The sequence below is a fragment of the Passer domesticus genome, chromosome 10 (genome assembly GCF_036417665.1).
Source record: "Passer domesticus isolate bPasDom1 chromosome 10, bPasDom1.hap1, whole genome shotgun sequence".
Taxonomy (NCBI): Eukaryota; Metazoa; Chordata; class Aves; order Passeriformes; family Passeridae; genus Passer; species Passer domesticus.
In genome coordinates, this window is record NC_087483.1 from 37,549,992 (window position 1) to 37,565,098 (window position 15,107).

Sequence of the window (15,107 nt, forward strand, 5' to 3'; positions counted from 1 at the left end):
GCAGTCTTTATAAAATACTCCAGAAGTATTTCCTCTCTTCTCTGAACTACTTACCTGCTGTCTCTAGTGGCTGGGATTGCTGCTCTTTCCATATTTTCTGTAGTTTTCTAGCTAGGGTTCTGTCTGCCCTGTCATTCTTTCATAAAAGTTGTGCCTTATATATCTTGACATTTTTCCTTTTTTACTTGTTTGAATGAGATCCAATTCACGTCTTGCTTTCAGAATTTTCTTAGGGTGTTTTTGGAGCCTGTCTGCTTAAGTTTTAATTATAGGACTGAAAAGACCTTTGTGAAATAATGCTTCGCTTCCTTGAATCCTCTTTATTGTTTACTCTGCATAGTAAATTTGGCTAATAAATTGTATCTCTTATTACCTGCTCACCAGAAATCATTGCAGGTTCCTATCTTCTTAATCTTTATTATTACATCTGAAAATCCACATAAAATTCTCATGCTTGTACAAGGTTCTAAAGTTTTGTTTACATTTTTTTTGCTTAATGAGTTTGTCGATCATATTTGTCTCCATATCTTTATTTTTATTTGAGCTTTAATTTCAACAGCAGTTGTGCCTTCATTATATTTGGATAGGTTTTAGTGTTACCCTCCAAAACTATTTTGTACAGAAGTCTCTATTATTTTTATATTCCTTTTTCCTTTGAGAGACATTCAACCCTCACCTGTTAGTAGACATAATATCTTGCCTGACTTACTCCCCTGCAGTTCCCCAGCTTATACTAATTTTTGCTTTATTTTTAGGATACAATTCCACCCGGTTCATTTTACATCAGATTGTTTTTTTTTTTAACTTTGTGTCGCCAGCTGTAGCAGCAAAATCTCCTTTAGTCTGTTTACTGCTGAGGACTTGGAAAATCCTCAAGTACCTGTTCAGGTCTAATGGTTACTCTCTGATCCATCCCTCTGTGTATTCCCTTATGTAGTTTTGTCTTACAAGCCCCTTTACTGACAGAATCACAAAATGGTCTGAAGCTGAAACTGGTCCCCTGCACTTTCATCTAAGTCCTACTTGTACGAGTCTCAAAATGATTATTTTATGGCCTTTATATGTTCTTGTTTTCCTCAAAATATTGAACTTTCTCCCTACTGCTGATAGACAAAAATGCCTATTCCTTTCTTTATCTGATGAGCGATTTTTTCAGACTCTTCTTGATTCCCACATGGGAAATATTTTGGCATTGTGTTTTGCTTTTCAGATATTGGTGCCTCTTTGGACTTGCACAGATATTAATTTGAGGAGTCCTTTCCTAGATATGTTATTCTATATTTATTCTCATCCCTTTCTTTCTGCCCTATTGTCTTTTTTAGCTCCAAAACGTGCTGGTTTACATCCTTTGCTCTGTATGGTCTGTTTCCTAATGAGGGCGCCACAATTTTTTCCCTGCAAATTCTTTGTTCTGCTCTGAATCATGACCTTCCAATGTGTCCCTCCTGGGGGATTAGTATTTCAAATTGGTGCATGTGGCATCTGTTCAGTAAACTCTGGTTTTGGGAAGAGGAAAGTCCAGTTTGAACATGCCACCATCCCCTTGGGTGCTGGGGGTCTTGTGGAGCAGCAGGTCCAACTCTTTAGGAACTGGAAGTTGGTTGTGCAGGTTGTTGTTTATGGCTTTTGCCATCCTGCATATTTATAGGGGAAGGACTGTGTTGATGGAGATAAGCTGCCTGTAGGAGTTGATGCAGGTTATGCACTGTTGGAGTGAACAGGAACCTTGTGTGGAGTGTGATCCCTATATTAAATGCACACTTCTTTTTTTTCTTTATTTTTTCTTTTTTTTCTTTTTTTTTTTTTTTGTAAATTTATGCTGGTGAAACTGCAGGAATGAGAAGATTAATTTACTCTACGGAAATTAGAATTTTAGGACTTTGATGTTTAAATCCTGTTTTCCTTGTCTGGTTTATGAAATTGAAAAGGAATAGGTTAGAATACATTAGTAATGAGAAAACTTGACTAGGACTGTAGGAGGGAGAGAAATAATGATCAGCAGTGGTGTGAAAAAAGCTTTGCTGAGCTGCTCCTGGTGCAGCAACAGGAGCATCCAGCCTAGGTCTTAGCTGACCTGAATCAGCTAGAAACCAGGTTCTCAGGTGGAACCTCTCCCCCCCAAGGATCCCTCTCATCCCAAACTAGTTATTTATCACTGGGATGGCTGTATTGGATTGAAAAGATGAGAAATACACCTCTGAAGTGTGAAATATATTCAGGGAAGTCTGTATCAGATTTATATTGCTGGGATGCCAAGTTATTGATCTGTAAGCTCACCAAATGCTGAGCAGATTTATGAGATACAACTCACATAATGGAAAAATAAATATGTAACAGCTGGCTTCTTCAGGGGAAACCCTGTAGAAGCAGGAGAGGAAATGATTTTATTCAGATTGTTGTAGTGCTTGACAGTGGTGTTTAAATGTGCATTTCCAAAATTTGAGTTTGAATCCATTAAGAAAAAAAACCATTTTCCCTAATATCTTACAGAGGTGTAATGCTTTCAGTTCTTTCATATTTTAAAACTAATTAAACTAAAATGAGATGAGTAATGATTAAAAAGACTTTGACAGTGAAAAAAGTGAGCCTTTTAAGAGGTGCCTTATAAATAATAAGCCTTTTTTTTTTTCAATAAGCTATTTGTTATGACCCTGAATAGTTATCACTTTAGAAATGCTTGAATTTGTTTAGCTGGCTGTGGTATGCAGCAAATAATATGTTGCCCAGTTAGTTCATGTGAGATTCTAGGTTTTAGTCCAGGCTTTTATCTTTGAAAGCTAACATTTTAATTGCATCTGTGTTTTTATAATTATTTCCTGCCACTGGAACTGGATTAATTCCCTTCCAGACAGTGATGGTTTGTTCTGTGTAATTTTGTCCTGCTGCTGTTCTGAGGCCGGGGAGCTGCATTGTGTTCAGACAATAACCGGGTGCGAGATGAAAAATTGAAAGGATTTGTGTGCACGAGGCTGCGCCACAAACTGGGACACTGGGGAGGGAGGAGGAAGCCAGAGGTGTCTGGAGCAGGAGACACTGGAGATAAATGAAATTTGTGTGCCAAGGCCAGCCTGGCTGCTCCCAGGATCTGTGTCACCAGCTTAGCTTTGGGCCACCTGTGCCACATCCCGGTGTCCCAGGCACATCCACAGAGGTGCTCTTGTCGTGCCAGTCACAGAAGAGGTTTCTTCTTCCTGTGGAATGAACACAGCAGTGGGCAAAGCTCCCTCTATTAAGAGGCTTTCATGAAGTTTTCATGGATTTTCTTCCCTGTTTCATAGGTTTTCTTCCTTGTTTTCCTTGTTTCTTCTCTCATCCTCTTTGGTGGTCTGCTCCAGCGATTTTCAGCCTTTTCTGGATAACAGCCAAAAAGCTCAAATATCATACAGAATCCTTTTTTGCTTCCCATCATTGCATTTGCTGCCATCCCAGCATCCCTGTTGCTTCTGCTGTTTTTCCTGGACACTCTTAATGAATTGTCACCTCTGATCTGCTCAGTCATGTGGCTGCTGGTGGGGAGCCCCGTGCTCACTCTGAATTTTTGCCAGATATGTAGAGTCTGTTAATCTCCACAAGTTCTGCTGTAGCAAAACAATTCAGTATCCCAGCTGAGATCATAGTCCTGTTGAGCAGCAGAGGGAGGACACAGGGATACTTTTTGTCTGTGTCACTTTAATAAAATTGTGAGGATTTTTATTGTTCTGAAACACATTAAGCCATTGTTGCTCTTGGCAATCCACTATTAACCCTCTTTCATGCTGTGATTAGCCTTCTATTCAAACGTTGTTCCTTGTCTGTTAAATGGATTTTAATTGAAAATAGGCCTCCAACTTTGTGCTTAGTGGCTTCAAAACTAATTGATTTTTCCTCAAAGCATAAAGGAACCCTTTCCATCAAACATGGGGTGCATTAGGCCCTTAATGGAGGGGTGCAAGGGACTGGGGTTGGTGCCATTTCCAAGCTGGTCAGGTTGAATTCACCACATCTCCCTTGTGCAAGTGTTTTGCTTTTGCTATAAAAATGTCTTTCAGGCTAGAGAAATTGCTTGCAAATGTTGTGTTGGGTTTACCCCTATTGTGTTTTACACATGAAGGTATTTTTATAACATAACTCACTCCTTTGTGGTTTTCTCAAGTAATTTCCCTTTGTATTGATCCAAGTGTCTTTGGTTTATAAGTCCCAGCAAAGGCAGTAAGAGCTTCCACAAGGATATGCCATCTCTTTCTCATACCTGCTTTGTATCCTGGCAATCTTCAATTTGGATTAGTTTTGCCATATGGTAAACATTTGGATTTATTGCCTTGAGAATTGAGTATTACCTAAAATATGTAAGAGGCAGACCTGATAATATTTGTCTGTATTCCAGATACATTAGTGATATTTAGAAAAGTCTCATTTTGGTTTTAGTATGAAAAATACTTGGGTTTTCATTGTAAAAGGGAAATGTAGTTAAAAGTCCAGGAAAAAAAAAGTGTTATTTACCTCCTGAGGAGTTGAAAAACCATATTTGACAGGATCCCCTGCAAAGAAAATGCCATCCTATGCATTTCTGCCTCTGTTTGGTCAGCATTGTTTTTAACATAGTGTGGGTATGTATGCCTGCAAGTATCTGTCCACATGACTCTATTCAAAGATAATTTATTTATTGGCTTAAAATTGCATTATGGAAATAATCATATCAGAGCTGATTTCCTCTTCCACTCTTCCTCCAAATCATTACCTCAGTAAAAATATATAGGGAAACAAGACACTTTAGAACCCAATTTATTATCTCCTGCTGGTAGCAATAACTTGAAAATAACAGCAAATAGTAAAATTCAAACTTGAGGCAAGACACTGGTGCTGGGGACAGCTGCAGTTGCATTTATAAAGGATAGATTCAATATAACAGCTATAGAAATGTGTAATGTTTCAGAGGCTCCCAGATTAGTACTTGATTGCTTTTTCAAGTTTATTCTATAGATTGAGAAGAACACAGGATTTTAAAAGGTACGAACAAGCGTCATAAATAAGCTGCTACTTGAATCAGAGATGTTTCCTCCCCCTCCCACTGTTTGCTTTCCTGGCTTCTGCCTTTCACCTTCCTCCAAAAACGTGGCTAAGGTTGTTCCAAGGAAAATAATTACACAAAAAGCACGTTTTTTGTATGAATGCAGGAAAATGCCACTACAGAGTCAATTATTGAACGAAATCAGAAGGCTGGCCCATTCCTAAAGACATTCCTGGCAGCTCTGTTCATTTATCATAGGCGTAATGTCAGGTTTTTTCCATGAGTAGGATATTCCCAGCCAGGCTACCTGTGCCATTTTCAGGCTGCAGTGTGTGAGAATTTTGGCATTTAAAAGGTTCACAGAAAAATTCCCCCTTATCATTCCTTTATAATAAAAAAAGATAAATTTGTTAGAGTATATGAGAATGACAGTAGAAAATCATATAAAGCTTTGAAATAAACCAGATGGAAATTAGAGTTTTTAATCAAATGGCTGAAGAAGAATGAAATTCTGTTTTAAAAAGGACCCTACTGGTTCATGCTGTTACTCTGGGTGGAAACTGTGTCTCTCAATACCTGCCAGGTGTTGGAAAATGATGGTATTGTATATGCATTTATCATTACAGCTTGGATTTTCTGCTCTGGTCTTATTCCTGAAGACTGATTGGAGGATTGCAGTCAGTGTAGAGTGAGGAGCATAAGCTGGAACAGACTTGGAATGTATTTGGATGTTTGATCAGAATGGTATTTTCTGATTTACCTTTTATAGAATGCAAAGAACTATGTAAGGAAGTGAGCAAACAAGAAGCCTTATTCCAGTGCCAAATGGAAAGCAGGTCCTGGGAAAAGAGCCCCCGATTAAATAGGGCATCAATCCAAGGGAGGAAGAGGAGCAGGAGGGTGTTTTGCAGGGAGAGGAAGGCAGGGTTTTCCAGCAGAATGGGAAGAAGTCATCCATGAATGTGGGATGGGTGATATCCTCTTTGACTTTTTGTAATCAATTTTTCTTGATTTTTTAATCCAAAATCAATTTAAAATCGTGTTGGGCACACGGGTTGGTTTTCAAGGAAGGAGAACCATCCAGCTGTATCTAGGCTTCCACATTTAAATAGTAAAATTCAGTATAGAAACAACCTAAAAATCAGTGAGGAGGGAAGAGCCATTCCTGGCAATGACACATTGAGTTAGAGCAAAGCGGGACTGGACATTATTCCTTGGGTTTGACCATTTGTACTCAGTTTTATTTCCCTTCGTTTCTCCAAGTGAACTTTCAGAAAATTGATACAGTTTTGCAAAGCTTGATGCTGAGAGGCAGGTGAAGCCATGCATGAGACTTCTTGGTAAAATAAATACTCTTATCCTTAAAACTCTAATATTTATCTCATTCTGTCTGTCACTTCGCTTGCAAGATTTCTAGAAAAGGTCTCTTTATGTGAGCATTCAGATGAATTGGATTTATGCCACCTCGTTCTAATCTTTAAATGAACATGTCAAAGGCCTTACAGGGTCTCAGAAAATATTCATAAAATGGTCTTTTTTACCAATGTATTATCTTTCAGCTTAGAATTAAATCACACTGTTGTTTAATCCTATTATTCTGATGAGTTGGAACAAGAAGCAGTGATATTGGTCTGAATATCACTTCAGACTGATAGGTCTAAACTCAGCTTCAGGATGGGCAAATCAGAGTTTGAGGTTTTAAACGTTAAATTCTTGTGTCTAAAAAAAAAGTGTTTTTCTTCAAATGATTAATTTTAAAGAAAATCGTGTAATATCAGAAAAAGAAAAGATTACTCATATATTGGGCATGTTTTTACAAATTCTTTTAAAATCAATTCCATGCATGGAGGCAAAGAAAAACAGACATGAAAAATAAAAATGAGGATAAAACAAACTCAGTAGCTGTAAAAATTAATGAAGTCTTGGTAATGCCATGGCAGAGTTACCCCTACACAGAGTAAACTCAAACAAGCCTTTGCCTTTTGAAAGACTGCTTTGATATTGATTTATCTAAAGAGACAGCCAAATTCAGCCCATAATGTAATTGAAATGCAATATCATATAATGACTCAGAGGACAGATTTAAGAGTCTTTTTTTCCCTTTCTTTGCCTTCCTCTCTCTGCCCCAAATAAAAAGGTGAAAGAAGTTAATTGAATCTAGAAATCTCTCATGATAAATGAAAATACAAAGAGAGTCAACTTTCCAAATCTATTGTCAGTATCAACTAAACTGGAGCTTGGCAGGGTTTGGGATTGGCTCATTTCTGGAATAAAGAGGGTTGGAGATCCATGGGTGCAGGCAGCTCAGGTAAATGTCTCTCCTCCCAGACAGGAAAGATGCTTCACGCTTGTGCTGAAGAAGAAGAAGAATTGGTGTCTGTCGAAGAATCCAAGAGCTCTGCACAGTTTTATTGGAAGTAGATGAAGAAAATTCCAAAATTCCAGAAAATTCTAGACACTGCATCCATAATCCAGAGATGGCAGTGCCCTGCAGAGCATGGGAATGGGGAGAGTCCCCTGTGCTTGGGTTTTACTCACCTGCCTCTGCCTGGCTCCCAGTTGCAGTGGGAGCTTTTTGAATTCCTCTCTTAGGTATCTTTCTCTTCAGCCCTGTCTAAGGAGGCCTCCTTGGCCATAAATGTGGGGATTAGATCCCTGTTTGTTACTCCAGCACTGCTGAAAATCAGCACTCAATCTGGTTTTAAAGCACCAGATTACCACTAAGCATAGTCTCGACTGACTTGCTGAATAAGGGTGGTTTAGATAAAACTCTTAAGTGCCTTTCTGAGCACAGGATTAACTTTTTGCCCTGGGAGATAAAACCTGAAAAATCACTGGATTTTGGTGTGTTCTGGAAAACTACGGCCAGCAGGACAGAGTTACAGCCTTGATTTTCTTTTTTCCTTTTTTATTTTCCCCTTAGTTGCCAGACCAGTTGACGGGAAGCTTTGCCAGGGTCCTGCCCCTGCCGCCTCGCAGCTGTGTCACCTGCCGTGCCTGGCCGAGTGCGCGGTGTCCTCGTGGTCACCGTGGGGTCCCTGCCTGCCCGAGAGCTGCCAGCACCGCCACGGAGGGAGAGGTGAGCAGGGAGGATTGCAGAAAGGCTGCAAAAGCAGAGGTGTCACACTGGACACTGGGAGCCTAATGTGTTTTTAAAAAAAATTAATCTAACACAGGACTAAGCTCTTGGATGTGTGTAGTGGAATCTGACCTTTAAAAGCTTTTTCCCATAATTGATGTGAGAAGAACAAATAAGATTTTTCAGGCTGATTCAGGTGCTTTTGTCCTGCACTGAACTTGCTCAGGATGATCTCTTGGGCCAGCAGCTGCCAGGCTGCCCCTCTCTGATCCCCCTGGAAGTCTTGCTGCATGCCCAGCTTCCAGGGCAGTGAATCAGGATGGAGGTGCATCCCATGGCCCTGAAATCTTGACTCAGGTGGACCCAAGAGGTTGATCTCATTGTTGTGGGTTTGGTTTAAATTCCTGGAAGAAGGATGCACAAATGTAATTCAGCTTCCCCTGGATTTTAATTGACTGCTGTACATGTTTTTTGCTGTGATGAGTTGAGATTCCTCCCAGAGCCTTTCCTAAGGCTCTAAGTTGCAAAGATGGTTCTTGGAGTGCATGTCAGGGAATGGATATTATTGTGTAGAAATGATACTTTTCTGAAAACTGCTTGAGTATGTGAAATTATTTCAACTGGTCAAAAATTTTCAAACAAAAAGAGAAATAATAATAAAAAAATAATATTTGAAAAAGCATTTCATGTTTATATTGTTTTCAATACTTTCTTTTTGCTCATTTTATAACTGTGGAAATTTGATCTGTTATATTCTTTGGGATGTTTTATTTTTAATTTTTTTTTTCTGTTTCATGACCAAAGCATTTCCATGTGGCCTTTACTAATGCCGTTTATTTGCTTCTGCTCCAAGACTGTCAGAGGAAAAACCCCCCCTGTATTTTTTTCTGTTCTGTGTCATTTACATAACAGAACTTGCTGAAGGATACTTGTGTATTAGTTCTGCATTGTATTTAGCAACATGACTTTTGGTTTTATTCAGAAGGAGGTAGATTATGTAATCAATTCTATGATTATTTCTGTAACCTTTTTCTTCCACTTTACATTTGAATCTTCCAGTTTAATAGGATGTCATTTCAAAGAGGTCTGATATGTATTATGTATCAGGAAACCTTATGCCTTCATAAAACAGAATACTAATTTCTTAGTAAACTGTTCTGCTGTGTCTCAAAACAAATCCTTTCGTTAGTGGATTCCCAGGCAGAATGTAGATGTCATTTATATCTTCCTTAACTGTTCCTCTATTTTATCTTAGTGCTGTTATAACATTAATATATGCATTGCTGTTAAATTTCTATATCCTGACATGTATATTTCTATCTGATGCTGATGAAAAGGGAAAAGAAAAGTGAAAAATGTGGGTTGCTGGAATTCTTTGCACACTGTTAGATTTTGCATGCCTGGGCAGCTACAGTGCTGTCCCAATCAATCCAGTTTGTAAATATTGTTCACTTGTTTGTCTTTAAATCCCCCAGCTCCAGATGCCCCATATAGTCCTCTCGCTACTTAATTATTGCAAAAACATTTTTTTCTGTTGTCCAGTTAATCCAGCTCTGCTTTTTCCAGGCTTTAGGATGAGGCAGAGGCAGGTGGTGGTGGATCCAGTGGGCACCCTGGCCGGCTGTCCTCATTTGGTGGAGTCCATTCCTTGCGAGGACGCGCGGTGTCACGAGTGGCTGGTGTCAGAGGGAGCCTGTGTGACCGACCGAGGGAGGTGTGGGCCTGGACACCGTGTCCTGGAGGCTGTCTGCAAGAGCAGGAAAGGTGAGCTGGGCTCTGCTCTTAAAAGCCCCGTGGTTTTTTGTGCCTCCTAAAATGACATTTTGTTGCGGAGCAATTGGCGCTGATGTACAATGGCTGCTTACTGAATTTTTTATGAAACTTTCAGATTTTTGAGTTGACTGTTTTGCTCCTTAAAGCCTGGGGCTGGTAGAACCCAGGATTTTGCCTGGAGCCTTCTGTTCCTTTTTATCCAAAAGGGGATGGCTCACCAGCGCAGGTTCTGTTTTTGTCATTTCTGGCCTTATTACACAAAAATGGGATATTTGTACTAAATCAGGGCTCTCACTGAGGTCAGCAGCACTATGGGCATTCAGAATATCAATCCAGCTTCCAGAACTACTTCTATCCTCTGGTTTTAGCCTGTGGTCTGAATAATTCTCTCATTGGGATAACACTGTTACAGTCACGAGCAGGGATGCTCGGTTTTGCTGCCAAAATTAATACAGGACTAAGATGTAAATGAAATGGTTGTACTGAGTAATCCTTCCCTTGGCAGCAGTTTGAGACCTGCAGAGTGTTCAGTGTACAAGTTGCTAATAATGAATAAGTACATTTTTATGTGACGTTTACAAACAGCTAGCAAGTGTTATTTCTTGTGTATGGTTTGAACCTCAGCCAAAAGTTTCATTTCTTGATAAGGTCACTGTTGTCAGATCTTTAGATTCAATTACATGGACCACAATTTTGCAGTCCTTAGTCACAGCAAGACTGCGCTATCATCTCAAAAGTGGCAAAACTGTGCAACTTTAGAGCCTGATATTGTATCTGAAATGGAGAATTCCTTTTTTATGTGGTGGTGAGACCAATCACAGGAAACAATTTCAGGGTGGTAGCAAGTGGTTGATATAGTGGGTTTTTTCAAGGCACTAGAACCTGGCAGAAAGAAATAATGGCTGCTTTGTCTGAAGAGCATGGATTCTCTTGAAATGTATTTAAATCTGTGTGGTTTTCTTGTTTGTTTGTGAGAATGGGGGGAATAAAAAGAATCTTCAGCTGTTACAAAATGACGCAGCTAGAATGTTGAGGAGAGCCAAGAGCTCACTCTGAATTTTGTTTGAGTGGTCTCCACTGGTATGTGATGATTACTGTAGGTCCAGGCCAGCAGGATGTGTGCAGATGGAGGCTGGCATTGCTGAGGAGCACCACGTACTACACACTCTTGAAGCTGTGCCAGCATCCATCTCTGTGCCCCAACTTGTGCTGGGGACAGAAAGTGTGTTCCATGGCAGATGCTCACTGATCTCTGATCAAACTGTTCTCTGTAGCTCTGATCCTTCAGAAGCCAGGCCTTTGAAGTGTCTCTTTTTCACTCAATTGTTCAGCAAGGTATTGGAAGTCTCACAATACAATTTTCATTTCAGGTATTCTGTGCATGTTCTAGTTACAAAAAAAAATAAATATGGTGGGACAGTCTTCCCAGCCCGCCAGCCTAAGTCAAACGTTGTTACTAGATGTGATCAGTGTCCACTTAAAACTGAGAAGGTTTCACCAGGAAATATCCAGGTTACCAGGCAGGTTAGAATCACTGCTTAATACTACTCTGGAGATTTTCTGAAGTCTTGAATGAGCATGAGAGGTCTGGAAGAGTCCTTACAGCTGATGTTGGAAAAAGGGTCAAATTGTTTCTTCTCTCAATTCACTACCGTAGTTGCTTTGTTCATAATCTTATTTATATCCTTATGTAATGTTCTTTTACCTAGATATCCTTTGCAAAAAGTAGTCTGCTTTTTTTTTTTTTTTGGATAGAAGTTGGAGTAAGTGTCAGCTTTGCTTAATGTGTTTTACCTGGAGTAGCTGGTTAGTTGGCAGTAGGAGGTCAGAAGGGAGTTATGTTAAACTGAGATGTGTCATTTACAGGTGAAATAGCATAAGGCCTTTGTCCATGCTTAGCATTGTACACATGCTCAGTATTCTGTGCAAGCAATGGCCCTGCTGAAAGCTGTATTGTGTGCTGCTGTTTTCATTTACTTAAGCGTCTTTTGTAGAATTCAGCTCTAAAATCCAGTGATTTATCCAGTCATTCTGTCATCCATGCTTGGCATTATTGCTCAGTATGCCTGAAGGGATGAAAAAACCATTTTTTTTGGACCCTGTTAAATGCCAAATCCAGTATATCATCATCTTAACAGTTCATTTGGGCCTGGAGTGTGTTGATTAGGGTACTTTGGGTTGTCTCTGCATCCCTGCCAGCAAGATGCCTTCATTTTCATGTAAATGCCAAACTTTGTGATGTGGTGCTCTCCTCCTGTTGCTGCAGTGCTCACTTCTCTTCACGAGCAGCTTCTGTGTTGTTGGTGTCAGCTGTGCTGCAGAAGAGTTTGCCACCAGGCTTCTTGTCCTTCTGTCCCTTCTGCATCCTCAGTGGCTGAACCCTTGTCCTTTGCCACCTGTGCTTGGCTGTGTAACGCTGGGCTCTCCAGGGCTCAGACACAGGAGGCCTTTTCCATGTGGAGTCTGTTTTTTCACTTGTCAAAAAGGAGCTTTTGGTCACCACATTTTCCTTCTCCCATGTACTGTCCACAGTGCCAGCCCATGCCATGAGAGGGATGAGCGGGGTGCAGGGGCTACGAACCTCTTCCACCAACTGAAGCCTCACCTTTGAATCCCTTGTAGTGTCCTTTCCTTCCATGGTAAAGAGCCATCATTTCTGGTGAGACTGTTACACTGGCCCAGGTAACAAACTGCTGCTGGCCTGAGCTTGGACAACTTGGGAGCAAGTCACAGCTGGGTCAGGCTCTGATTTGTGGGGTTTCTCTGAAGGCTTCTCTGTCAAAACAACACGTCTGTGTAAGGGCTTGCATCAAGTTCAGTCATGTAACACTTGTGCTCAGCCTAGAGGGACAGAAATGGCTTTTTGCTTCTTAAATAGGTTAATTTGTAATAGTGAAGTGGTTCCACAGAGCACATACTATGGACAGCAGGATTTTATGTAGTAGCTGGAGTCTGTAATTTGTGATTTGCAGTACTTTAGCACAGATGAGGAGTAATGAGAAGACAATAGTAATCTCATTACCTTGTCATTATTAGGTGTCTGCTCCCACCTAGGAGTGTCTCTAATCTCTGTTAATAAGTTACTGAACATGTGCAAGATACTCTGAGTGTCTGGTCCATATCCCTTGAGTGCTTCTCTTCCATATCAACAAAAGGCAGTAGTGTAATAAGTCAAATTAAATTAAATACTGTGTAGAAACACAATGTCAAGTAATGCATAGAATAAAGAAAGAGTTCTTTTGTATGCTTCCTCTAAATAATTTTTTTTTAGAATGGTGTCTTTTGTTTAGCTGGTGAAGGTCAATGGATATATTTGGGAAAGTCTGTGAAGCCAAAAGAACAGTATAGGAAAATTGATGATTGTACTAAAAATTGGATTGTGCGTGTCATTGGCTACACTGATCTATAATTCAGATAAAGGAATGTATTTGAAAGCTCTTTTTTTATATTTGCAGACACCTCAGGAATTATTTGTGATTTTTCTCAGAGTGGTTGTTTTTGGTTGTTCAACAAGGAATTGAATAATTGCCAGTTAGTAATGTGTTCTTGGGCAGATAGCTGCAAATGTCTGACATTTGATTTTGGGCAGCCTTGATTAGCACTGACAAACATTACTGTGCATTGACCAGATTAAAGGAGCTCCCTGAAAACTTTCCAGTTCACAAAACATGAACGTGGTCAAAACTTCTTTGTTTTCAAATGTAGTTGTGCAGTAGCCTAAGGGTATTGTGTTTCATTTTTTGAGGAGAGTGACCAAAATCATCTCTTGCTTCTTTTGTCTTTGTAAGTGGTACAAGCACTTTGAGTGTGGTGAGTCAGGGGACGTTCAGACATCAGGGCTTGACTCAGGATCAGCACATAGAACTTCAGTCCAGACAGGAGTACTTGTCCTTCAGAGGTAATTTCACAGTTGTTTGATTTAGGTGCTACAAAATATATAAACATGTTGGGTTCAGTCTGATGGAGGGATTTGGGCACCTGTTTTATTGTCATTTTCCCATATCTGTTTTAGGCTGCAGTGATAATAGAAAATGAGGTTGAAACAAAGCAAATGTTGAACCAGACCTTGTTTTTAGAAATGCCTGTTGTGCAGCTTGTGCAGAGCAGTCATTATGGTAAGGAGAACAACCTGAGAATGCATATGTAAAAGCAACTATGACAATAAACTCATGAAATAACAAATATGACTCATAAAAGTAACAATTCATTTTCCAAGCATTTTATAAATGTTTCTGACGGTGCCATAAGCGAATTCTTGCCTATTAGCAGTGCTCTTGAGTAGGTCATAAAATGTTATTAATCAGAATCATACCCACAAGTCATCAGTCTATTTTGCTGGAATTCCCATGTCATCATTTATTAATTTGCTTTTGCTTGTTCAGATTCCTACCAGAAGAACTATTAGTAGCAGAGAGGATTTCTCTGAGACAGTGAACAGCATGATATCTAAGTAATCAAATATATGAAATAAGTCATACCCAAAGGCTTAATTGTTTTAATCAGAAAATTATTAGATCAACAACAGGGATTAATGCAAAGGTCATGTGATTTTGCTGTATTCAGGCTCTTCTACTCCTGGTTAACAAATCTTAGCACAGCTTAAAAGCTGCTGAGTATTTGCCTCCCTTTACTTTCAGCTTGGGTGTCAGGATTTCTTTGGTTTGTGGGAGTTAGAATTCATAGAGAATGGTTTGAGTTAGAAGGGGCTGCAGAGATCATCTCATTCCAACCCCCTCTGCCGTGGGCAGGGATGCCATGAGTTTGCTTGGGCAAACAATCCAAACTTGTTATAAATGGTGTCTTCATTTTAAGGACAATATTTATAATGGTGCTGAATAATCCCTCTGTTCCTTATGCACAGTTCAGGCAGTGCCAGGGAGATGCAGGTGCTGAGCCAGAGGAACAGGGTCCAGAGGGGCCCAGGATGCTGTCCCGAAGGACTGGTCCTGGGACCTGTCACAAAACCTCCATCCTCAGCATTCCTGCCTCACCTGGAGCCCTGAGGCACCCTGGGGGTGTCTGTGCATCCTCCCCAGGCTCAGCTGATAAATGAATAGTGCCTGGCAGCTCTCAGGACTCCCAGCTGGGGGTGAACCTCCCTGCTATGGACCAGCTGCCAAAGGGGCAGCTCAGGAATAAAGCACTGCAGCCAGAGGGGTTCTGCCAGTGCTGCTGAGAGGAACTTCAGCACAGCACTTCTGGTTTATTTTCCTCTGTCATCTCTTTGGTTCTAGGCAGTTGGAATCTAGAACCTGGTGCTTGCCAAGA

The 15,107-nt window shown here is 40.2% G+C and overlaps 1 protein-coding gene across 5 annotated transcripts in view; it reads left to right on the plus strand.

Annotated features, from left to right (window-relative positions):
- The window catches only part of THSD7B (thrombospondin type 1 domain containing 7B), a 490,174-nt gene that overhangs the window by 317,780 nt on the left and 157,287 nt on the right, over positions 1–15,107 (plus strand). For all 5 annotated transcript variants that reach the window (XR_010369499.1, XR_010369500.1, XM_064435254.1 and 2 more), the window contains 2 exons: positions 7,911–8,066; positions 9,633–9,830. Coding sequence is in view for 3 of the 5 variants with exons in the window: in XM_064435254.1 (XP_064291324.1) it covers positions 7,911–8,066; positions 9,633–9,830 (354 nt within the window). In the remaining 2 variants the exon portion in view is untranslated. The remainder of the gene's footprint in view (positions 1–7,910; positions 8,067–9,632; positions 9,831–15,107) is intronic.